The sequence below is a fragment of the Manis pentadactyla genome, chromosome 3, assembly GCF_030020395.1.
Source record: "Manis pentadactyla isolate mManPen7 chromosome 3, mManPen7.hap1, whole genome shotgun sequence".
Lineage (NCBI taxonomy): Eukaryota > Metazoa > Chordata > Mammalia > Pholidota > Manidae > Manis > Manis pentadactyla.
In genome coordinates, this window is record NC_080021.1 from 102829168 (window position 1) to 102855765 (window position 26598).

General features: G+C 36.1%; 1 protein-coding gene across 6 annotated transcripts in view; it reads right to left on the minus strand.

Annotated features, from left to right (window-relative positions):
* MINDY3 (MINDY lysine 48 deubiquitinase 3) overlaps nucleotides 1–26598 on the minus strand; it is an 81411-nt gene that overhangs the window by 34650 nt on the left and 20163 nt on the right. For all 6 annotated transcript variants that reach the window (XM_036908030.2, XM_057498234.1, XM_057498232.1 and 3 more), the window contains 5 exons: nucleotides 26345–26459; nucleotides 24245–24318; nucleotides 23406–23485; nucleotides 6701–6771; nucleotides 2230–2310 (listed from right to left, as the gene is read on the minus strand). In XM_036908030.2, coding sequence (XP_036763925.2) covers nucleotides 2230–2310; nucleotides 6701–6771; nucleotides 23406–23485; nucleotides 24245–24318; nucleotides 26345–26459 — 421 coding nt within the window. The remainder of the gene's footprint in view (nucleotides 1–2229; nucleotides 2311–6700; nucleotides 6772–23405; nucleotides 23486–24244; nucleotides 24319–26344; nucleotides 26460–26598) is intronic.

Below are 26598 nucleotides of genomic sequence, written 5' to 3' on the forward strand. Positions count from 1 at the left end.
TACTATGTGCCAGACTATATATCAGGTTCAGAAAATACAAAGGTAAGTATCAAAACAATAGCAATTAGTAAAGAGGTCAAGAGTTCTCAATAGGAGATAAGGTACTTCATATATATATATATGACTTTTAAGATTTATAATAGTTGAGGAACTTAAAATCTTACTATAAAATTCATTATAATCACTTTATGAGTGTGTGTTTCTATAAGGATCATTAGTAGCTTCAAGAATGCAAGTAAATGAAGACAGCTTCAGAATCTTGTCTGACTCACATGGCATACACTGAGTGTTCTGTCAGGCCTACAACTGGCGGTATAAACGCAGGGGCTTTTCATGTTTCCATGTACTCCATCTTTCTAATTCAACATTTTTACATGGCTGAGGTCTATGGATAAGAGGATGAATGAGAAGGTCTTTATCCTGGATAAGGCTCCCTGCTGACCACAGGACATGCAATCAGTGGTGTGGGAAGGAGAACTATGCATAGACTGACAAATGCAATAGCACAATGGGCCAAGTACAGTGGGAACAACAAAGAACACCAGGACGGGGGGATAAGAAATGTGTATATCACAGTTTTACCTATAGAAAGGTCCATGACTCTATCAACATACCTAGCACTAAGATGCTTAAAAATAAAATATCTGAGTATATTTACAGAGCTGAATGGACACTGTTCCTTGTATTAACCTCCTGTGAAATCTCTTCTACTGTTTGACAACAAACTTATTTCTTAAATATCAATCATAAAAATTAATATTTAAAATATCTTAGTCTTACTATCTTTTATATTAGAAACTTCTATAGTTTCATAGAATTTAATAGTTTTTCTAATGCTAAAGAATAGGGATGGAGATAAAATACTAACTTGGAAATACATTTCTATACGTAAATTGGAACTATCTTCTTTTCTAAAAAAATTTTTTAACACTTGACACAAAAATTAGTCAAATGATGAAATCCTCACTCAGGAATTAGAAGTTGTGCAGATTCTATGTTTACATGTTTTCAACTTCTTCCCCTCTACTTAAGGAGGGAAATAAACAGTGAAAGCTTTCAGACTACTTGTCACATATCCAATAATGTCTGTACTTGAAGAGTTGCTTTTTTTTATAGCTTTCCCTAGGTAAAAAAAGGTAAGTATGTATCTTGCTCTAAATCTACTAGCTGGACTTTTGCCAGCACAATAGAAGTATATACAGTAATAAATAATGAAATAGATCCACAAAACTTAGCATTGTCAGTTCAGTTTTTAGTATAATCTTTACTATTCATAATTCCTATAGACACAAACTTACATTAAGTTAAGTTGAGAATAAGCTAAAAAACGTACATGGAGTAATCAGGAAAGTGCATGAGAATTTAGAAACTGCAATAAAATTATATATTTTCTCCCTTTAGTTCAACATCTGGCAACTCTATCTAAGCATACCAGAAATGTCTAATGAAGGTAAAGTAATGAAAATGGCAACAATGATAATGACAGGTTGGATTTGTTGGGCATTTTGTTTGCCCTGCACACCGCAAATATTTCATCTGTAAACCTGACAATATGATGAGCTGCGTGCTATCATTAATCCCTAATAAAGACACTGAAAAAGAGGCTTTGAGCCATGTTAGGAGTGGCAAGGCTGGAATACAAATGAAGGCTGTCTGACTCCAAAGCTCTCAACTGTCGAAAAAGAAAGACTACAGGGAAGGCTGGGATTTAGAAATGGTTTAGTAACACAAACATATTCAAGTGCATATAATCTATTTCAATATTGTAACCATGCATTAAATTCTAGGAAATAGTCCATCTTAAAAGAGTACATGACTTCTATACCATTGAACTATTAGATTTTAAAACATTTTCCTAGAAGATAACTAAAATGATTTTATATCATGTAGTTAGATTTTTTAAATCCTACCAAAGAGCAATTAAAAACTTTTAAGTCCAATTATTTTCACCATTATACCAGTAACTTCTGAAAAAAATAAAAAGTCAAAGCTCTAAAATCAGACAAGGTAAAAAGATTATAACTAAATCATGACAGATTTCGTTGAAATGATTCCAAAGGTAGAGTAATAGAACCATATGTTCTTTAGCATTAATTTTTTAGATTTTGGAACAATCCACTTGGTAGTGGGAATACATTGGGGTTTGCACAAAGATCCAAACTAAATGGACTTACATTACTTGTTTGCCTGAAGTCACACTTAAAAAAAAAAATCCTGCTACAAGCATACCTTGGCAAAAAATACGGTGAGGTGAGTTTCACTGCCAACAATCCAAATAGGGAATTTTGGAGATTTCAAGTAAGAACCAACCTAGAACAAATACAGCAAAATAAATAAACAAATGAAAATTTTATACTGCCTGTTAAATATTTGCCTAAGAATATCTGAAGCATAACTGAAGCATCCAATTCACATTTAAATAATGAATTGTGCCAGAATGCCTTACCCATAAATGCCAAATGTTGCATGTAACAATGAGTGCTATCAAGACCGCCACAGCTAAGCTTACGGCACCTTTATAAGAACAATCATAAAGATTTAACGCAGAGGAGAGTAATTAGTTTAGCCCTAAGAATTGTGCTCAGGTTTTACTAAAGTTCCTATGGAGAATGAAAACTTCTAGAATTTCATCTCAAACCCTAAAACTACAAACTTAATGATAATTACTGTATCAGGAGAATATATGAATAAATAAGTAAAGGGGAAATGTCTTAAGAAACATTCTGTCTTCAAAGAACCTAGGGCAATATCATAATCTCTGTAAGGCAAAAATATTTATTCCAAAACATTTAAGAACATAAAAGAATACTGTCATTTGACTATTAATGGTAGGAGGTAAGTTGAAAGTTTTACCATATGAAGTCTCTTTAAAATGCATAAGAAGCTATACTTCTAGTCTGCCTTCAAGGTTATATATTTAATCTATAAAAACTATAGTACCAAAAATTTGAGATTTATAATTTGTATGTGACTGTGAAAAAGGAAGCTTAAAATTCAACAAAAAATAGATTTATGAAATCCAGTCAATTCCACATTCTTATGAGGACAAACACTTTAACTTAAAAATAACTAACCTTACCAATCAAATTTGCTGCATCTTCTTTTCTACAGACTCCCCAGAATTGGGTAATGCCAACAGGCTGCTTGCAGCAGAGTCAGGACCAACTGTTCTCCCATCATCAGCCAATTGCCCTGGTATGATGCCCTGCTTTCGACCAATACCACAGCCCTTTAGAATTTATTCTTATCATGAAGAGGAAAGTGGGAAACAGGTGCTCTTGTATTCATGGACACAAAAACTAGTATCTTTGCCCTGGGATGGGAGGGCTGAGTTGAATGCACTCGTGTCATCGGTGAATGAGAAGAGCAGGAAGTATGGTTTGGGGACAATAAAGAAGAAAAACAGCAGAAGGACAAAGGTAAAGCTCTGATCACAGGTTCAGAGTAGAAGGGATTTTAGGGCTGTTCAGTCCAAGTCTTTCAATTTTACAGAAGGACAAAGAAATACTAGGATCAGTGCCTTGACTGAACTCAACAGCAAAGTAGTACAGAATTGGAATTAAAACTCTGGCTTTCAGACTCTTTAATGTGGTGGTTTTCTGTTACATCATGTTACCTCCTGTGGTGAGCAGTTTAAATGTTATTTATCTTTTAGAGAAAGTGTGTGTATGTAATTAAGGTAGAATTAAAAAATGAGGATTATATGCAGTAGGATCAAATGGTAAATGAATACTGAACTCATGAAGTATTTTAGAATATTAAAAATAAACTAAGAATGCATAAATAGTGCAACCACTTTAGAAAAGTTTGACAGTTCCTCAAGAAGTTAAGCATATAATTACCATATGACCAAGCAATTTCATTTCTAAGTATACATACACCCAAGAGAAATGAAAACATGTTCACAAAAACCTTATACATAAATATTCACAGCAGCATTATTCCTAATAGCTAAAAACAGAGACAACCCAAAAGTCCATCAACTGATGAATTAACAGAATTCATATATCACACAACAAGAATATTACCTGATCATAAAAAGAAGCAAAGTACTAATACATGTTAAAACAGAAAAACAATGAAAACATGATGTTAAGTGGAAGAAGCCAGATACTAAAGGCCACCTATGGTATGATTCCACTTAGATGAATATCTAGAGCAGGAAAATCTGGAGACAAAGTTGCCAGAGGCTGGTGGGGAGTGACTGCTCATGGGGTCGGAGAATCTTTCTGGGGTGAGAAAAATATTCTGTGTTTTGTGAAGATATGGAAAAGCACTAAATTACACACCTTAAAATAGGGGGCTTCATGGGATGTGAGTAAATATATCTACTTAAAAACGGCAGTCAACAGCACTCAGAATCACCTTTGCGCGTGTGTGTATATTGTTTCATTTGTACCAATGAATACATATGGTCAAACTAATATGGAAACGTTAATTTCATTTCTAAAGGGCACACCATCAAAAAATAGGGTAACGTTCAGATTCACAAAACTAATACAAACACAATTATTTTCTTAATGCCATTTCTCTAAACATTTGGCAAAAAGTAAACATACATAGATTTCCAAAGATCTGTCTACATTATATACAGATGAACACCACAGAGTAACACAGTTTTTAAAAAAAATGCTGTCGTGACTCAATTCTGAGACCTTGGCTAGAGGCCCGTTAGTTTTCTTTAAAAGACAGCTGATTAAGTCCATACTCTAACCATTTCTCTCTCAGATCTCTACACTCCAGGCCACTAAGCATGGCCCTAATGGCCCTGGAGCCAGATGCCAGACAAGTAGGGACAGTCCCCGGGGTCCCAGAACTCACCGAAACAATTCCAATTAGCCTGTCCACAGGAAACCCACGCAGTCTAGCTAACTCCATCCCAATTCCTACACTGAACCCCTGTCAGCTGCAGCGTGCTGGTACCCCTGGGGTACCAGCTGTGGCACTGCCTGGCAGCCCTCTGTGGTTTGAAGCTGTAACTAACAGAGTTCTGCTCTTCATCTATCTGAATATCTGTGTACTGTGTTCCGGCAGTAAAAGAATCTTCAAGTCTTATAAAACACCATCGTTTTTGCTAGAATACTAGAGTGATATGTAATAGAATATACAGCAGCTATTGACTTCCCACTAAGATATTGAGGGGGAACAGACATTCCTCTGCTCTACCTAATGGTTAAAGAAAAGCAAAAGCACATATTTAGAAAAGCTTACAGTTCTGGTAAAACTGTCCATTCATTCATTCACTATTTACTGAGTACCTAATATGTACCCAGACAGAAAATGTGTGTCTTCAGAGATTCTATATTCCATTAGGGAGAATAACAGAAAACAACTTCAAGATTAAAAAAAATAAACAAGTAAGCAAAAAAGATTATTACAGAGCGACTATTCCTATGAAATAACATTAACAAGCGTCACTGACGCTTGTTGAGTGGTCAGGGTGTTTGAAGCACCATCTTAAGTAGGACCTGCAAGGGAGAGTGAGCCATCCAGCTAAGAGCTAGAGTATTCCAGGCAGAAATGACAGCAAGTGCGAAGGCTTATCAGGCAGGAAAGGGCTTGGTGTGTTTGAGAAACTTGACAAGACACCAGCAGAGCTGCAGCACAGTCATGGAGAAAGCAATACAACTCTGGAAGGACAGACAGGATTCAGACCAAGAGGGCCTTACAGGCCACGCAGGGAAGATTTCCAAATACATCATCTCCATACCCTATCCTTTTGTTTGATTCTCTCATCACTAGGCTGCCCCAGAACAGCTTTAGTTTTTATAATTAAAGTCACGGAGAATAAGAGTTGCTACTATTTAACAATATGATCACTGCTGATGGAGAAGGGCAGGATGAAACCTATTTGATATTCATACCCATTTCACCCCTAAGTGCTGTCATGAAAGAGGAACACTGGGGAAGGGAGGAAGGAAGGGAGGCAGAGAGGAAGGGGAAGAACAGAAAGAGAGAGAGGGAGGGAGAGAGAAAGCAAGAGGATAAGAGACTATTACTGTAACTAAAAATAACCACCACCAGGAGAAGCACCTTTCTAAAATGGAAAGGAAAATTAGATATACTTCTTTCTACCAAATCAGAACATCTTATTATGTGTAAATCATTAATGATTTAAACTCCCTTTAAAATTATTTGGAATATCTAATAGTTATTTCAAATTCTCCAAGAAAACAATGAAATAAGTATCAATAAATGAGAGTTTCATGGCAGTTCCTAACACTAGAACATGTGTTAAAAGAGTTTAATGCTGTGAAATGCTTGGAATTTTTTCTTTTTAGTGTGATATGATTTTTCAGATGGAACAGACAAGAGTTGGAATTTCAGGCATTTAGCAAATTATTTTTCTTTGCCTGATAAAATATTACCAGTTGTTTCAGTAAAGCACACTGTTAGGAAGAAACAATGTATTTTTTCCCTCAGTTTTCAAAAAAAAAACCTCATATTCAATAATAGATGTCTCTATTTTTATAAATTATTTTGTGCAGGATTCTGCCCCCCAACCTCAAAAAAGAACAAACTTCAAAAACAGCTTAGCTCCACCTTTAATAAGCCTGTCTGTTTAGGAAGGGAGATCAAGAAGGAATTGAAGAGCATATAGAAACAGTAGTAGCTAGAACATGTTATCACAGTAGAAAAATACTATCTACAACAGTGGACATGTAAAAACTGTCAAAGTACCTTAAAAAAATCAACTTACCTTACAGTATCTTAAAGCTTCCATTAATGTTAAGAATCCTACAGCTGCTTGTTCATGTATACCAAGAAGTTCTGCAAATAGAGTTAGCATTGCTTAATATACATAAATCTGAAAAGTTTTTTTTTTCCCAGGGTAAATTTAGAATGAATCTAAAGAGTATTTTTTTTCTAGTTAAAAATTATGTCCACTGTAAACACAATGTATATATTATAGTATCCTTTTTACCACCTGGTCATAACATCCAGATGGTGTAAGCCAAGAACTGGTAGTTCAATTTTTTGGATTTGTAAATTCAAAGTCAATAGAAGGCACATATACATATAACTTGTATTTTTTCACTAGCTTCTCATACAGAGGAGGTATAGCAATAGTTCTCAGATTGTGGTTTAGGATTCTTAGTAGTCCACAAGAACCTTTTTTACAAACTACACAAAATGAAAATAATTTCATAAAAATATGTTATTTTTTTTAACTCTTACTGTCTCAAGATGTACAGTGGAATTTTCCAGAGACTAAATGAAATGTTATGTCCCAACAGATTAAATCTATAAACAGAAATGAGAATTCAGCTGTCTACTACTAAGCTACACATTAAAATGATTTGCAAAACTTTTCAACAAACACGCCTCAACACCCAAAAAGCAAATAACCCTATTAAAAAATGGGCAGAGGACATGAACAGATACTTCTCCACAGAAGAAATTCAGATGGCTAAAGGCACATGAAAAGATGCTCCACATCGCTAATTATCAGGGAAATGCAAATTAAAATCACAATGAATTATCACCTCACACCAGTTAGGATGGCCAACATAAAAAAAAGCTTAGGAACAACATATGCTGGCGAGGATGCAGAGAAAGGGGAACCCTCCTTCACTGCTGGTGGGAATGTAAACTATTTTAACCATTATGGAGAGCAGTATGGAGGTTCCTCAAACAACTAAAAATAGAAATACCATTTGACCCAGGAATTCCACTCCTAGGAATTTACCCTAAGAATGCAGGACCCCAATTTCAAAAAGACATATGCACCCCTATGTTTATTGCAGCACTATTTACAATAGCCAAGATATGGAAGCAACCTAAGTGTCCATCAGTAGATGAATGGATAAAGAAGATGTGATACATATACACAATGGAATATTATTCAGCCATAAGAAGAAAACAAATCATCCTATTTGCAACAACATGGATGGAGCTAGAGGGTATTATGCTCAGTGAAATAAGTCAGGCAAAGAAAGATAAGTACCAAATGATTTCACTCATCTGTGGAGCATAAGAACAAAGCAAAAACTGAAGGAACAAAACATCAGCAGAGTCACAGAACCCAAAAATGGACTAACAGTGCCAAAGGGAAAGGAACTGGGGAGGGAGGCTGGGAAGGGAGGGATAAGGGGAATAAGGGGCATTATGATTAGCACACATAACATAGGTAGGGGCACGGGGAAGGCAGTATAGCATAGAGAAGACAAGTAGTGACTCTATAGCATCTTACTATGCTGATGGACAGTGATTGTAATGGAGTATCTGGTGGGGACTTGATAATGGGGGAAATCTAGTAACTACAATGTTGCTCATGTGATTGTATATTAATGATACCAAAATAAAAGAAAATACTCATAAAAAATTGTGTTAAATAAATCATTGTAAAATGTAAAAAAAAAACAAAAAGCTTTAGACAATTTCACTTTTCTTATTAGTATTATTTTTTATTAAAAATATTTATACTAATAAGTAATGGGTTTATTGTTATTCTAAAATGAACTAATACATCTTTTAAGTTTCTCAGTCTTAATTTCTAACAAGAAAAATACTAATCATTATTAGCTTGTAACTCATATAAGTAAGAGCTCTTTGGGATTCTTGGTACTTTCTAAGAGTGTAAAGGGCATGAAACCAAAAAATTTGAGATCATTCAAAGGGAGTGCAGATGTGGAGCCCAAAAAGGTAGAAATAGCACTATAGCTTGCAAATTTCCCCTCCTCTTTCTTCTGAATTGGAACATCACTACATGTAACATGTTTTCAAGTTCTAAGAGGAATATATATGTTGAAAAATATTTTTACACTCTGATTTCTACAATCGATTATCACCACCTAGTGTTGCTACAAAATACTACATCATCTGTCTCTGGAATTTTAAACAAATGTCTATAATATTGTACTTATAATAATATGCTACTAAACAAAGCAAACTAGCTGTTCATAATTCTTGGGTATCAGGTTTTTAAAATTACTTAGATAAGGTCAGAAACCACCTATGTAATTTGGATGGTTATATTTTAAAAATGTATTATTCCTATTTCCTTAAACAATATATATGAAAATTTTTGTCTTTGTTGGATACCTAAAATGCATCATTAGGAACATTTATTGTATAAAGTAATTATAGTGAGGATATAATATTCTCACATATAACAACTTATAGAATTTACTCATAGGAGATTTTTCTCAATGAGTCTCAAGTCTATTTACTTTTGCAGAAAATTCTTATAACTGTCATTATATTTTAGAATTTTCAACCTAACTTTGTTTTCTTTGCCTGGCATTTAAGATTAATCATGATCAGTCCCTATCAAACCTTGTCTGCTACAGTGAGAATATACATATGCAGAGTTTTATATTCCTGAGTTTGCTTTCTTTTAGTGTTCTCCACTCAACCACCACTTCTCACTGCTGTCAGGGTGAGGTCCCTTCCTCTTGGGTCCTTTCAAATTTGAAGCTGACTTGGAAACCAGGCAGCCACATTACATTTATTTAACAAACACTCTGAGTGCCAAGTATTGAAAAGAGCAATGTTAAGCACAGTGCAGGAATACAAAGATACCACAGGGATATGAAGACAAGATCCTTCATGCAAACCACATATCTGATAAAGGGTTAATATCCAAACTATATGAGGAACTCCCACAACTCAGCTGCAAAAAAAAAAACAATTAAAAACTGGGCAAAGGACTTAAGCAGACATTTCTCCAACAGTATACAAACTGATGCTTGACATTATTAATCATCAGACAGATGTAAATGAAAACCACGAGATACCACCTCACAACTGTTAGGATGGCCATTATCAGAAAAATAAAAGGTATGTGTTGGGGAGGATGTGTGGAAACTGGAACCCTTGTGTACTGTTGGTCATAAAATGGGTCAGCTGCTATGGCAAACAGTATTGATGTCCCTAAAAAAAGTGAAAATAAAACCACCGCAAGATCCAATAATTTCACTTCTGGCTAGTCAATCCAGAAGAATAGAAATCAGAACCTCAGAGAGCTATCTGCACTCTCTGCACTCCCAAGCTCACTGCAGCACTATTCACAATAGCCAAGATATTGAAAACAACCTAAGTGTTCTGTAATAAATGAACGTATAAAGTGTGCTATCTACACATGATGGAATATTATTCAGCCTTTCAAAAGGAAATCCCGTCATATATAGCAACATGGATGAATGCTGAGGAAATTATGCTAAATAAGTGAAACATGCCAGTCACAAAGGGAGAAATATTGCATGATTCCACATATAGGAGGGATCTAAACTAGTTGAACTCAGAAGCAGAGAGTACAATGGTGGCTTCCAGGACCTGGGAGGAGGATAAAATGGGGACTTGCTATCCAACAGATAAAAAGTTTTACTTAGGCAAGATAGAATAAGTTGTAGAGATCTGCTGTATAACTTCATACCTATGGCTAATACTGTACCTTAACTTAAAAATTCCTTATGAGGGTACATTTCATGTTAGATCTTCTTATTACCATTAAAATAATTCATCCTTACTTCTTCCCCCAAAAAATCCAGTGGGTGACAAAGGAGAATGTAGTAAGTGCCATGAAAGCAAAATACTCAGTGACAGGACAGATAACTTTTGGCTGTGACAATGGGGAAGCTCGCCTTGGAGGGGATAGCCTATGAAGTGGGCACTGAAGGACTGGACAGGCAAAGGAATATAGGTCTCCAGGTACAGGGAGCAGCATGAAGAAATGAAAGTAAGTAGCATAATTTTGTTCAAGTATAGGTTCATGATAGCTGAAAAAAAGTTGGGATGAAATTATGTAGGGTCCTTGGTAAAGTAAGGTAAATAATCTGTAGCTAAAAAATTTAAAAACTGACTTTTTCATAAGAATGTTAGGATAGCTAAAATAGAAAGCACTAAACTAAGAAAAGCTTGGTTATCTCACAGGTATATGCAAGTAGAGCCACAAGGTTTGTGAAATTTATTTTTTGAAAGTAAGGAGCTTTTTAAACCCACTTTATGACTCTTTACTGTATTCCTAAGAAGTCAGATTGCTAGAGAGTTGGCATCTAGCTGCCGTTGCCAGATTTAGCAAATAAAAACACATGTCCAATTAAATTTAAATTTCAGATTAAAAACTGTATGATTTTTTAGCATAGGTATATTCTAAATAATATATATGACATTACTTATCTAAAAATGATTCATTGTATATCTGAAATTCAAATTTAACTAGGAGTCATGCACTTTACGTGGTAACTAAGTTCCAGCTAATTTTATGTATAAAGAAATAGTGGTATCTACACAATTTTTCAAGTAATAACATTAGGGGAAAATAAACATTTCAGATCATTTCTCACATAAATTATGATAAATACTTTTTGAATTTTTATAGCACCTAGTCAATAACAATTCATATTAATTAAAAATACTACAATTTCAAAATGATCTTAATCTTCAGAGTTAGATTTTCTTACTGTTTATGTATCATGAATTTAGTAACTTTCAATTGACTGTTTGATTGCAGCCACGAGGGAACGTGGTATTAACTACTACTAAAACGAAAAAAAAGGAACAAAGCTCTGCGTTTCTGATTTAAGAGCTGAGTCTATTTCAGTCCCATAAAATGAAGAAAACATTAAAATAAAATAATCATCAAATAAACACACTAAAGTAATAAATGAACAATACACACAAAAACAGGGAGTACACAAATACTGAGGGATGCCTTAAAGATAGAAAAGAGACCATGGGAAAACTAATACAAAGGAAACAAAATCAAAGAAAACCTCATCTCAAATATATGCAGTAGTACAAAATGAAAGAGATAGCAGGTAGATGAGGGACAGATCACAAAAGGATTTGAGATCCTTGGTAAGATGTATGGATTTTAAGTGCATGGGAAGCCAGTTATTGAATGGTTTTAAGTGAGCAACTATCAAGATCGATTTTGTTTTTAAAATACCACGCTAGTAACTGTGAAGGACTGAGGGGGTGGGCAAAGAGTGATATTAGGTGATTAGTTCTACTAAAGTTTATTTGTATACTGAAGAAGCAAAAGAGTTTTAACATCCGAGTTAGAATAAAGTACAAGGATTCAGGAACTATATGATCTACAATATATTCTTTCATTAAAAGATACAAAAAAAAATCTAATGGGAAGACTTACTATTGTAGAGATGTCAGGGTTTTCAGCTACAAATTTAATATAACCTCAATAAAAATCCTCACAGATTTCTTAAGTTTGCAATGTAAAAGACAGAGAAAAGTTCCATTGGAACAGACAATGTAGAAATGACCATGATAATTCTGAAAAAGTAAAATATTAGGAAATATATGCTAACAAATACCAAAGAAGACAATTAAAAACCTAAGTAACCATGTAGTTTTGGCATGAGAACTTGTGAATAGATTAGTGTAATATAAGAGTCCAAAAAATAACTAATACACATGGCAAATGTGTTATCTGATAAAGGTGGTGTTTCATATCTGTGGAGAATTGACTGGAGTTAGGATATGAGGTAATGCTTTGGGAAAAAGCAAAAGGAGGATCTCTGTCTCATGTCCTTATAAAAATACAACCCAGAGGGAGGGAAAAAGATGGTGAGTAGTGTGGTGGAAATCTCCTCCCAAAACCAAATATGTTTAGAAAATACAGCAAATACAACTATTCCTAAAAAAGTGAACAGAAGTAACAGTACAATAGCCAGGCTACATCTGGGAGAAGTCAAAATCTCACAGAAAAGGGTAAAGTAAAAAGCCATGACCCAGCAGGACCTGAGCACTCCCCCAGTTCCAGGTCACTTGGGGAAGGAAAAGAATCAGAGACAGGAGGGAGTAGAAGCACAGGACTGCTAAATACCCAGACCTAGAAATCTGCCCCGGGAGTACAGACCCACATTGCTTGGTGCTCTGGAGATAAGAGGGGCTGAAAAGCAAAGTCTGAGACAAAGACTGCAAACAGGTTCCCACACTGGCTGTCCTGGGACAAAAGAAAAGCAGGCGCTTTAAAACTATTAAAGGGGAGAAGCCAAGATGGTGGCATGAGTAGGACAGCGGAAATCTCCTCCCAAAACCATATATATATTTGAAAATACAACAAATACAACTAACCCTAAAAGAGAAACCAGAAGATACAGTACAACAGCCAGGCTACATCTACATCTGCAAGAACTCAGCACCTCACAAAGGGGGTAAGATACAAGCTGTGGCCCGGTGGGACCAGAGGGCGTCCCCCGACCCCAGCTCCCCCGTGGGAGGAGAGGAGCCCGGAGGGAGAAGGAGCCCAGGACTGCTAAACAACCAGCCCTAGTCATCCGCACCAGGAGCGCAGACACACATTGCGTGGTGTGCTAGATATTAGGGAAATGGAACAGTAAAATCTGTGAGTGGGTCCCCGCAGCTGGCGCCCCTGGGATAAAAGAAAAGCAAGTGTTTTTTGAAAGTTTTAAAGGGACAGGGATTCCACAGCTGGATGGTACTGTCCCAGCACACTCAGCCCAGCAGCTGGGAATCCCTGGGAACTCCAGGTGCCCTACCCCCCTGGGCAACAGTGCAGCTCTGAAGCCCCTCATGGTGATAAAGAGTCTCCTATCCATTCACCCTCCGGTGCAGCCCTGCCACAGCAGGGGAGCATCCACGCCCACAGCAACCGCTGAGAGCCTCCTCTGCAGCCACCTGGACCTGACTCAGAGGACCCACTGGCACACGGCAACACAGCACAGACAGAGGAAGCCAGGACAGGGCACAAACGGTCACCGTTCTTGCAGGAGAGCACACCCGGTGTGCCTGCCTCTCCACGCGGGGCTTGGGGCTGCCCCGATGGCTGCCCCACCCGTGGTGGCTCAGGAAATAAAACCGGAAGCTGCTTCCCATGTGTGGGATGTTGTTCTCCCAGCTGACACATGCGCCAACTGCCTATGACTACCTGTATTGCCATGAAAAGACAGAAGAATTTGATCCAGTGCAGAATTACCCAGACAACCCCCGAGAGGGAGCCAGGGGAGATAGATTTACCCAATGTTCCTGAAAAAGAATTCAAAATAAAGGTCATAACCATGCTGATGGACCTGCAGAGAAATATGCAAGAGCTAACGGATCAAGTTAGGAGGGAGAATACAGAAATAAAACAATCTCTGGAAGGACTTAAGAGTAGATTGGATGAGGTGCAGGAGGCTGGTAATGGAATAGACATCAGGAACAAGAACACAGAGAAGCTGAAGCAGAGAGACATAAAAGGATCTCCAGGAATGAAAGAATATTAAGAGAACTGTGTGACCAATCTAAATGGAACAATATTTGTATTATAGGGGTACCAGAAGAAGAAGAGAGAAAAAGGGATAGAAAGTGTCTTTGAAGAAATAATGGCTGAAAACTTCCCCAAACTGGGGGAGGAAATAGTCTCTCAGACCATGGAGGCCCACAGAATGCCCTATACATGTGACCCAAGGAAGACAATACCAAGACATATAATAGTTAAAATGGCAAAGATAAAGGACAAGGACAGAGTATTAAAGGCAGCCTGAGAGAGAAAAAAGGTCACCTACAAAGGAAAACCCATCAGGCTATCACCAGACTTCTCAACAGAAACCTTACAGGCCAGAAGAGAATGGCATGATATATTTAATGCAATGAAACAGAAGGGCCTAGAACCAAGAATACTGTATCCAGCACGATTATCATTTAAATATGAAGGAAAGATTAGACAATTCCCAGACAATCAAAAATTGAGGGAATTTGCCTCCCACAAACCACCTCTACAGGATATTTTAAAGGGATTGCTCTAGAAGGAAGCACTCCTAAGGCTAAATAGATGTCACAAGAGAAAATAAAACCATACCAAAGAAAGCAGACCAACCAAATACTAACTAAAGGGTAAAAAAAAATAAAATCAACTGCTCACAAAAGCAGTCAAAGGAAACACAAAAGAGTACAGAATAAAACACCTAACATATAAAGAATGGAGGAGGAGGAATAAGAAGGGAGAGAAATAAAGAATCATCAGACTCTGTTTATAATAGCTTAATAAGCGAGTTAAGTTTTAGACAGTTAGATAGTAAAGAAGCTAACCTTGAACTTTTCGTAACCACGAATCTAAAGCCTGCAATGGCAATAAGTACATACCTTTCAATAATCACCCTAAATGTAAATGGACTGAATGCACCAATCGAAAGACACAGAGTAATAGAATGGATAAAAAGCAAGACACATCTATATGCTGCTTACAAGAGACTCACCTCAAACCCAAAGACATACATAGACTAAAAATCAAGGGATGGAAAAAGATATTCATGCAAACAATAGGGAGAAAAAAGCAGGTGTTGCAGTACTAGTATCAGACAAAACAGATTTCAAAACAAAGAAAGTAACAAGAAATAAAGGACATTACATAATGGTAAAGGACTGAGTCCAACAAGAGGATATAACCATTATAAAGATATATGCACCCAATACAGGAGCACCAGCGTATGTGAAACAAATACTAACAGAATTAAAGGAGGAAATAGAATGCGATGCATTCATTCTAGGAGACTCCAAGACACCAATCACTCCAAAGGACAGATCCACCAGACAGAAAATAAGTAAGGACACAGAGTCACTGAACAACACACTAGAACAGATGGACCTAACAGACATCTACAGAAGTCTACATCCAAAAGCAACAGGATACACATTCTTCTCAAGTGCACATGGAACATTCTCCAGAATAGACCACATACTAGGCTGCAAAAAGAGCCTTAGTAAATTAAAAAAGATTGAAATTCTACCAATCAACTTGAGACCACAAAGGTTTAAAACTAGAAATAAATTGTACAAAGAAAACAAAAAGGCTCACAAACACATGGAGGCTTAACAACATGCTCCTAAATAATCAATGGATCAATGACCAAATTAAAATAGAGACCAAGCAATATATGGTAACAAATTACAACAACAGCACAAAGCCCCAACTTCTGAGGGACGCAGAGAAGGCAGTTCTAAGAGGAAAAAATATAACAATCCAGGCCTATTTAAAGAAGGAAGAACAATCCCAAATGAATAGTCTAAAATCACAATTATTGAAATTGAAAAAGAAGAACAAATGAGGCCCAAAGTCAGCAGAAGGAGGGACATAATAAAGATCAGAGAACAAATAAGTAAAATTGAGAAGAATAAAACAAGAGAAAAAAATCAATGAAACCAAGAGCTGGTTCTCTGAGAAAATAAACAAAATAAATAAGCCCCTAGCCAGACTTATTAAGAGAAAAAGAGAATCTACGCACATCAACAGAATCAGAAATGAGAAAGGAAAAATCAGGACGGACCCACAGAAATACAAAGAATCATTAGAGAATACTATGAGAATCTATATGCTAACAAGCTGGAAAACCTAGAAGAAACGGACAACTTCCTAGAAAAATACTACCTACCAAGACTGACCAAGGAAGAAGCAGAAAATCTAAACAGACCAATACCAGCAATGAAATTGAATCAGTAATCAAAAAACTACCCAAGAACAAAACCCCAGGTCAGATGTATGTACCGTAGAATTTTATCAGACATACTGAGAAGACATAGTACCCATTCTCCTTAAAGTTTTCCAAAAAATAGAAGAGGAGGGAATACTTCCAAACTCATTCTATGAAGCCAACATCACTCTAGTACCAAAACAAGGCAAAGACCCCACCAAAAAAGAAAATTATAGATCAATATCCCTGATGAACATAGATGCAAAAATACTCGACAAAATATTAGCAAATGGATTAAAAAATACACAAGAGGATCATACGCCATGCCCAAGTGGGATTCATCTCAGGGATGCAAGGATGGTACAACACTTGAAAATCCATCAACATCATCCACCACATCAACAAAAAGGACAAAAACCACATGATCATCTCTACAGACCCTGAAACAGCATTCGACAAAATTCAAAATCCACTCATGATAAAAACTCTAAAAAAAATGGGTATAGACAGCAAGTACCTTAACATAATAAAGGCCATATATGATAAACCCACAGCCAACATCATACTTAACAGTGAGAAGCTGAAAGCTTTTCCTCTAAGATTGGGAACACGACAGGGATGCCCACTCTCCCCACTGTTATTCAACATAGTTCTGGAGCTCCTAGCCAGGCAATCAGACAAAAGAAAGACATACAAGAAATCCAGATTGGTAAAGAAGAAGTCAAACTGTCACTATTTGCAGATGACATGATATTGTACATAAAAATCCCAAAGACTCCACTCAAAAACTACTAGAACTAATATTTGAATTCAGCAAATTTGCAGGATACAAAATTAATACACAGAAATCTGTTGCTTTCCTAAACACTAACAATGAACTAGCAGAAAGAGAAATCAGGAAAACAGTTCCATTCAAAATTGCATGAAAAAGAATAAAATACCTAGGAATAAACCTAACCAAGGAAGTGAAAGACCTATATCCTGAAAACTACAAGACACTCTTAAGAGAAATTAAAGAGGACACTAATAAATGGAAATTCATCCCATGCTCTTGGCTAGGAAGAATTAATATTGTCAAAATGGCCATCCTGCCTAAAGCAATCTACAGATTCAATGCAATCCCTATCAAAATACCAACAGCATTCTTCAATGAACTGCAACAAATAGTTCTGAAATTCATATGCAACCACCAATGACCCTGAATAGCCAAAGCAATCCTGAGAAGGAAAAGTAAAGTCAGGGGGATCTTGCTTCCCAACTTCAAGCTCTACTACAAAGCCAGTGTAATCAAGACAATTTGGTACTGGCACAAGAACAGAGCCACAGACCAGTGGAACAGATTAGAGACTCCAGATATTAACCCAAACATATGGTCAATTAATATAAGATAAAGGAGCCATGGATATACAATGGGGAAATGACAGCCTCTTCAACAGCTGGTGTTGGCAAAACTGGACAGCTACATGTAAAAGAATGAAACTGGATAATTGTCTAACCCCATACACAAAAGTAAATTCCAAATGGATCAAATACCTAAATGTAAGTCATGAAACCATAAAACTCTTGGAGAAAAACATAGGCAAAAATCTTTTGGACATAAACATGGCAACTTCTTCATGAACACATCTCCCCAGGCAAAGGAAACAAAAGCAAAAATGAACAAGTAGGACTTTATCAAGCTGAAATGCTTCTGTACAGCAAAGGACACCATCAATAGAACAAAAAGGCATCCTACAGTGTGGGAGAATATATTCATAAATGACAGATCCGATAAAGGGTTGACATCCAAAATATATAAAAAACTCATGCATATCAACAAGCAAAAAGCAAATAATCCAATTAAAAAATGGGCAGAGGATCTGAACAGACACTTTTCCACAGAAGAAATTCAGACCACCAACAGACACATGAAAAGATGCTCCACATCACTAGTCATGGGAGAAATGCAAATTAAAACCACAATGAGATATCACCTCACACCACTAAGGATCTTCACCATCCAAAAGACAAACAACAACAAATGTTGGTGAGGTTGTGGAGAAAGGGGAACCCTCCTACACTGCTGGTGGGAATGTAAATTAGTTCAACCATTGTCGAAAGCAGTATGGAGCTTCCTCAAAAAACTCAAAATAGAAATACCATTTGACCCAGGAATTTACCCTAAGAATGCAGGAGCCCAGTTTGAAAAAGACATAAGCACCCCTATGTTTATCGCAGCACTACTTACAATAGCCAAGAATGGAAGCAACCTAAGTGTCCATCAGTAGATGAATGGATAAAGAAGGTGCGGTATATGGAATATTATTCAGCCATAAGAAGAAAACAAATCATCCCATTTGCAACAACATGGATGGAGCTGGGGGTATTATGCTCAGTGAAATAAGCCAGGCAGATAAAGACAAGTATCAAATGATTTCACTCATCTGTGGAGTATAACATCTAAGCAAAAACTGAAGGAACAAAACAGCAGCAGACTCACAGAAGCTAAGAATGGACTAACAGTTATGAAAGGGAAAGGGACTGTGGAAGGTTGGTGGGAAGGGAGGGATAAGGAGATTAAGGGGCATTACGATTAGCACACATAATGTAGGGAGGGGCATGGGGAAGGCAGTATAGCACAGAGAAGATAAGTAGTGACTCTATAGCATCTTACCATGCATATGGACAGTGATAGTAATGAGGTATGTGGTGGGAACTTGATAATGGGGGGTATCTAGTAACCACAATGTTGCTCATGTGATTATTTATTACCGATATCATAATTAAAAAAATATACAGCCCAAATCTATTAAAGAGCTAAACATTAAAAAAAAACTCACACACACCTACAAAAAAGGCTTTGAAGAAAACATTAGAGAATATTAATCTTAGGTTGGGAGAAACCTAAAACTGATACAAAAAGAACTTAAAAAACAACAGAAGCCTTAACAGAAAAGATCAAATGACTTGACCTGAAAAGCTTGGGCATTATAAAAGATACCATCAAGTTAGTTAACAGACAGAAAAAGCTGGGAAAATATTTGCAACGCAGATTTAACATCTTTTACAAAGAGTGAATTTATAAATAGCTCCTAGAAACTGAATTAAAGAAAATGACCCTTCCTGTCAAAATGCCAAAAAGACAGACAGATGCAATTTCCAGAAGAGGAAATTCTAAAAGCTGACAAACACATGACACAACAATCAAGTGCAATCTCACTCAGAATTGGAAAAATGTGAATTAAAATAGGTTATCCACTGTCAATAAATCAACTGACAAAATACTGAAGATGGGTAGTTCTGTATGTTGATCAGGAGGCAGACAACAGGACTACACTGTCAGAAGCATAAGTTTATACATTACCAGTTGGTAAAGCAGATTTTAGAAGGTAATTTGGCATTATCTATCCAAGTTTAACAGGTATTTCTCAAAAGGTCAAACATGAGTTATCAAATGACACAGGATTTTCACTCTTACATAGCAGAGAAAAATGAAAACATACATCCTCATAAATACTTGTGCATAAATGTTCCTCATTACATTATTCATGACAAGCAAGTAGAAACAAGCCAAATGCTTATCAACTGAGGAATGAAAATAAAATGTGGTGTATGTCTATATAATGAGATATTCTTCATCAGTAAAAAGGAGTGAAGAGCTGGTACATGCTATACATGAATGAACCTTGAAAACATGCTAAATGAAAGAAGCCAGTCAAAGAAGGTCACCTATTTTAAGGTTCTATTTATAATAAATGTCTAGTTTAGGCAAATCTACAGAGATAGAAAGTAGATTAATGGTTGCTAGGAGCTGAGAGGGAGGGAATTATGGAGGTGGTTGCTAATGGATATAAGCATTCTTTCTGTGGTGATAAAAAGTTCTAAAATTGATGTGGCTGCACAACTCTAAGAACATACTAAAAACCCCTGAATTGTACATTTTAAATGGGAGACTTGTATGATATGTGGACTTTATCTCAATAAAGCTATTAGCAGAAAAATTGAGGGATTTTTAACACGTGCTACTTTTAGGAATCTATCCTATAAGAATATATGCAGAAGACTTACTTACAAAAATATTCACTGCAGCATTGTTTGTAACAGCCCAAATGATAGCAATCTAAAATGTTCACAGTGAGTAAACTAAAGGCAAAAGACAAACTAGGAAAAAAATATGTTTATTTATTTATATATCTATATATATAAGATCAAGCATGACATCCTTTAGTAGAAGAAGTAATGGGGAGAAACTGACCTATTTATCTTTCACTGAACCTTCCTGGCCTTTTCTGCAATAACATCGAATATCCATTTTCTCTCCACTGTCAGACTGATTATTGTTGGTAGAAAAAAAACTTAACTATAAACTTTAGTGTTTGGATCCACTCCAAATTATCTTATGTGATCTCATCTCAACTCTTACTGCTGGTTGCACATTCCCTTCTAATCCATTTTTATATTCCTTCTTAAAGCAGTGGATTCAAACTTTTTCTCTGCTTTATACACTTCTACATCTGTCCACTCATTCACAGCCAATTTCAAAATCTCAAGTTCTCCTAATCTAAACCTTTCATACTTCAAAATGCCTTCCTTTCTCAACACATTCTTTATACCTGTTTTAGAAGATGTGCATATTTCCAAGACTACTGTCATTCTTGACCCTGTTTAACCATCTATTTTATTAAAAGTGGTTCCCTTCCCTTTGCCAACAAACAATTTAGGTGACCTCTATCCCTGAAAACTACCTATGTATACCATCTTTTGGCCTGATCATGACCAGGCAATAGACTGCTCTTTTTCCATCCTTTCACTAGAGAAGTTTCCTTGCCTACATTGCTAAAATATTTACTCCCTATGACCTGGCTTCTACTCAGTTGCTCTTTTAATGCAAAGACATTGCTAATTGCTAAATTCATAGCCTGTTGTTAGTCCTCCTCCTTGAATGAGAAAAGCAGCATGGCTCATTCACTATTGTAGCACTTGCAACAATCTTCAGATTAAATTCTCATTCTCAGCTTCTCTTTATAAATGAGACAAATAATTACTTCCTGGGCTAGAAGAATTTCTTAAGATAAATGTCTTCCACATCACTTCACATTATTATCGTACTCAAGACTATGATGAGTGCAGTACTAGTTATGAGCCACAGCACATAGGAGTAGCAAGACAAAGGCCAAGTAGGATGAGATACCTCAGCCAAAGAACCAGATATTCCTTCCCAAGTTGTCTGAGAAGCTTTACAATACCCCGGGGCCCAGAAACCATAGTAGGAAAGGAGGAAGTGGACTGGTGCAGAAGCCATCATGGTTGGAACAGCAGAGAAAACTGCATGTTACTCAAGAGAGACTGATGTACCTTTAACAGGCAGGATTAAATCTTTTTAGCTATCAGTCAGAATAAGGGCTCAAGAACAGGATGGGCTCAGTTACAGAGAACAGAGCAAGATAACTTGTGTACTTTTATTGCTCACAAATTTTACTTCTTAAACTTTGACATTTACCAGAAATCATCAAAACTTGGGTTATTTTAACCTTGTCACTAGGTGAATAATTTTGCATATATTATCTGATGTAGGGAGGAAAGATAGTTCTTCAATTTCTCAAGCAGTAAAATGAAGGTTTGCATTGAGCAAAACTTTTTAATTCTGAAATTCTGTATTTTAACTGATTTTTTTCCTTTATATGTATTCTTTCATGCTTCTGTTAATAACTACACTATTATTAAAATTTGAGAAAAATTCATATTTAAGATCAAGATTCACTCATTTAAATGGGAGCAAAACCCAGTAACTATTATTTTCTTTATCATAATGTTTGCTTCTGTGACTTGGTGACAGGTTCATCTCATTGTAGAAGAAATAAACGTCCTTGTGAACTGTAGGAACTATAAGTGTTGGCTGGAGGAAGGAAAAACAAGGACATGCAAACAGAACAGAGAGATGCCATAGGGGGAGAACAGACCAGACCCCAAGGTCCGTGCCTTATATGGAAAGGGGACAGCTCTTCCTGAATTCCAACCTTCTGATGTGCCAACGAAGACCCAGATGTCCGCCTCCTCCCTCTTGGAAGGAAAAAAAGTTTCTGGTTGTCTATTATGTCACCATTAGCCAATCATACCACTCCACGCCCCCTAGGATAGCTTGCCCACTGCTCCCCCTCCTAATCCCTTATAAGCCCCCACCTCCCTGACCGAGTGTGACTTCCCTGGCCTGTGATAGCCAGAATGGGGAACTATCACCAGGGAGTTGCACTCAAATAAACTACCTGGCCCTTTGTTGCCTCTCTTTGCCTGCTTATTTCGGTTAGAATTTATTGGAATTTATCTTACAATAAGAGCTTCCGGTTCTATAACACATGCTTTAGTAGGACGCACAGAGGAATTACTCAATGTAAACTGAAGGAATAAATAAATGAATTTAGACTGATCCAATAATAAGCTGAAGGGAATGCTATTCAAAGTTATGTATCAGCTCTTCTTAAATGTATTTCACTTCAGTGTCCCTGGCAACATATGAAGCTCTAGGAAAGAAATAATTGAGACAAGAAATTTAAAATTCTCAGATAACATTAAATTTGCCCAATATTTTAATGAAAATTATTCGCATTAAAAGTAATAAAGGAAAAACTACTAGCCTCGCAAAACAAATATTTCAAATTACAATACTTGTAATTCTCCTAATATTAAACAAAATGCAATTGTTTCCCAGCTTTATAGATCCTCTGGATAAACACATACTAGGTTTATCGATTAAGAGATCTATTTTTCTTAAAGAAGTTAGCCCTAGAATCTCAATTTTAAACTGGAAAGGAATAAAGGTACTGAAATAACTTTACTGAAGTCCCACACTTGGGACTGGAACCCACACTTATCTGCCTCCAAAGTCTACACACTTCCTGTTACTGCCCTGAGCACTGGTAAGCAGTATTCCATATAAAGCACTTATCTTTACCTCTAAGTAATGTAGAGCCATTAAATAGATGAATAACAATCAGTTGTTTCTAGTGAAGTAGTAACCATAAACGAGACAAACACAACAAAGAATATACTTACTCATTCCTGAGCATTCTCTATCACCATCCCATACATTAGAAACAGCATGTCCCGTCAGTAGGAGGTTAATTAAACTTTGGCTATTAACAAAAAGTTAAAGTAATTAAAATATGAATGGTAAGGCATAAAGTAATGACTTTTTACATTATGTTGTTTAAGAAACAAAGTTAGGGAAAAATCTTACTTTTTTTTCCATCCTCAACACTCAATGAACAACAGCTTTACTGAATGTATCATTAAGTGTATTACCAGTGTATCTGCTGTTCTACTTATTCATATAAATTAAACAAGTGTATCCAAGAAATTGTATTTAAATGGATGAAAGTAAATGACAGATTGATAATTCACTTAATATTTATAATCCTTCATAATACATATATAATTGTTATTTTTCTGGTGTTTGATGAAAGGTATGTGGATTTTATCCTCTGAGGCAGTTAAAATCTGAAGAGAAGGACTTACATATTAGAGTGGGTTAACTATCACCAGTTTTTTTATTTTAGTAGAAATAGCTATTAAAAAGCTTGAGAGGGAGGGTGGTTTCAGAGAAAAATAAGGAAAAAACTTTTCCTCTTCCAAGTGGGAAAGCAATCACAAAGTAAGGATATACTATTCTAAGTCAAAATGAATACATTTCATCTATTAAAAAAACCTCACAAATGGGGTATCAAGAAGAATTTATTAAAATACTACCTGCTGTCACCTTAAAACATATGTCACAATAAATGCAATGTATACATAAGCCTACAGTGGTAATTAATATTTCACACATAAAGCAAAAGATTGCTCAAATTTATAACTAAATCCATACAAGGAGAGAACAGATTTTAGTTAATTACCTGCCATGTCCATATACAGGATCTATCAAAGGTTCATTTGAATCCTCTATTTCATTTTTTATGTTTTCAATGCCCTAAAGAAACCAAGAATTCATTGGAAAATTAGGGAAGTTTAAATACAGACAATCTGTACTTCCTGTTAAGTTCAAAAAGCCCTAGGCATTATAACCTCATCATCTCTAAATGACAAAGACAAACTGCCCTTCATTGTGCTAACCACCTAACTAATCATTACTTCTCTCAGGCCTTGTCTAAGGATTATAGAGAATATTAATCAACAATCAAAATCTTTAATGATCACCTGAATATTGTAGGAAGAAACAAGTATGGTAACTTCCACTTGCTTCCTTGTAAACAATACAAAGCAAGCTGTGATAAAATCAAAATGAGTAAGGATATAACAAGTGGCACACTCACTGGAGAATGTGGGGACATCATTTCAAAGATCAGTTCAAGAAGAACAACTAGACATGATTATTGGCCATAAAGGACAAGAGACAGAGACACTATCAAAAGTTTTGAGCATAAAAAACTGAGAGAATAATGAACAGTCAAGAAGAACTATTCATGAGCAATCTTGGATCCTATTGCTGCTATTCACCAACTACCACATCTCTCCAATTACCAAGTACTTTTGGTTCTTTTAAACATGCTCCTATTTTAAAATTTCTAAATTTAAAACATGCTTCCGAACACACTCTATTTCTTTTCCATTTCCATGGCCAAGGCCTTAGCTTAGGTTCACCTATTTCAACAACCATTTTTCTAGTTTCCTAGACTCTGGTCTTAATCTCCACAAAACAATTCCCTCCAGCACAATTCTTACCCCAATTCAAGGAATCTTTTGTCAACCAAATGATCTTATTATTAGCTTGTTCAAAATTTTTGTTCTGTTCTAATTTCAGCCACATGAAATATAAAGTATTTTTGGCACAGTATTGCAAGGGATTTCATTTCATATTCTGAGCCTTCTTCATGTAAGAACCCAGTCTCATCCTCCATGGTTGCCTATCTGGTGCACTACATGCTGTGACACTGAACTACTTGGAGTTCTCCAAACCTGTTGGTATACCCCAATCCATCATGCATTTGGGTTTTATGCATTTTCTGTCCCACTACTTAGAAACTCTTCCTACAGTTTTTTTACCTAGAAACCTTTTTCTTATCCATTAAGAACCTACAGCCATCAAACGGTCCCTACTATATAGTCTGTCTTTGACTCAGGCATCCTTCTATTTTCCCACCATGATTTGTGCATGCAACAAGTAAACAAATACCAAAAAAAAAACCCACTGCTATAATGGAAGTAATTATTAATGTATTAATTTTTTTTCTACAACTCTAAAGAGGAACCATCGAAAAACCATGCATCCTACATTTTAAGTACAGTCCCTTGCAAAGAGTCAATGTTCAAAAAAACATTTGTTAAATGACATAAGACTGGTTTCAGACATGGTAAATAAATCTAGAAGGATACTCAGCTGATTCTAATAGGCTCTTAGAGAGATGAGACCGGCACTTGGGGAAAAAGGTAGGACTGGAAGTGTACACAGTGGAATTAACCACATAAAGGTAAGCTGAGAGAATAAAATACCCATAAAAGAAAAAGCATGTGGGATACAGGGTGCTGACATTTTCTGGAGTATAAAAATTTACAGGGAGGAGAGAAAGGAGCAGTTGATAACAGGTAAAGAAGGAAATGACACTGTCGGGGAACAAAACAAAATAATTAGCACAGTGACTTATCAGGTAAGAATGGGAGCTGGGGTCAGAAAGAACTTCCAGAGGTCTTAATGGGTCAAATGCCACATATAGTTAAGATGAAAGAAAATAAAATTCACAAGAATTGAGTGCATTTCATAATTAGAACACTATTGGTTACCTCTACTTTCCAAAAATCAGGGGTGGAAGTCAGTTTGAAAGTGATTAAGTAACATTAGAGCAGTGAGGAAAGAGAAATTGATTGTTTATTATCATCATAAGAGATTTTAGTTCTCAGAGTTAGAAACAGCATCAAGAAAAAAATTACTCATTACTGCCAGAAAAACAGAACTAAACTCAAACTAATAAAAGCCAGAAGAAGCATCTTCTTAAACAAACCTTTGTGAGTAATACAGAATACAGAAAAAGCAACACTCCAAATTTGCCTCCCCACATTGAATAGTGGTCCAAGACAGCATCTTTTAGTTCTGATAAACTTCTACATAATCTTTTTCTGATGGGGAAAAAAGAATTAATTATTAGTATCATGATGAGATTGACTATATTTATAAATGGGAAAATTTTAAATTGTCTTATACACATTAAAACATACACATACAAACAGGAGATATTTATGTCTCAAAATTTCAAAT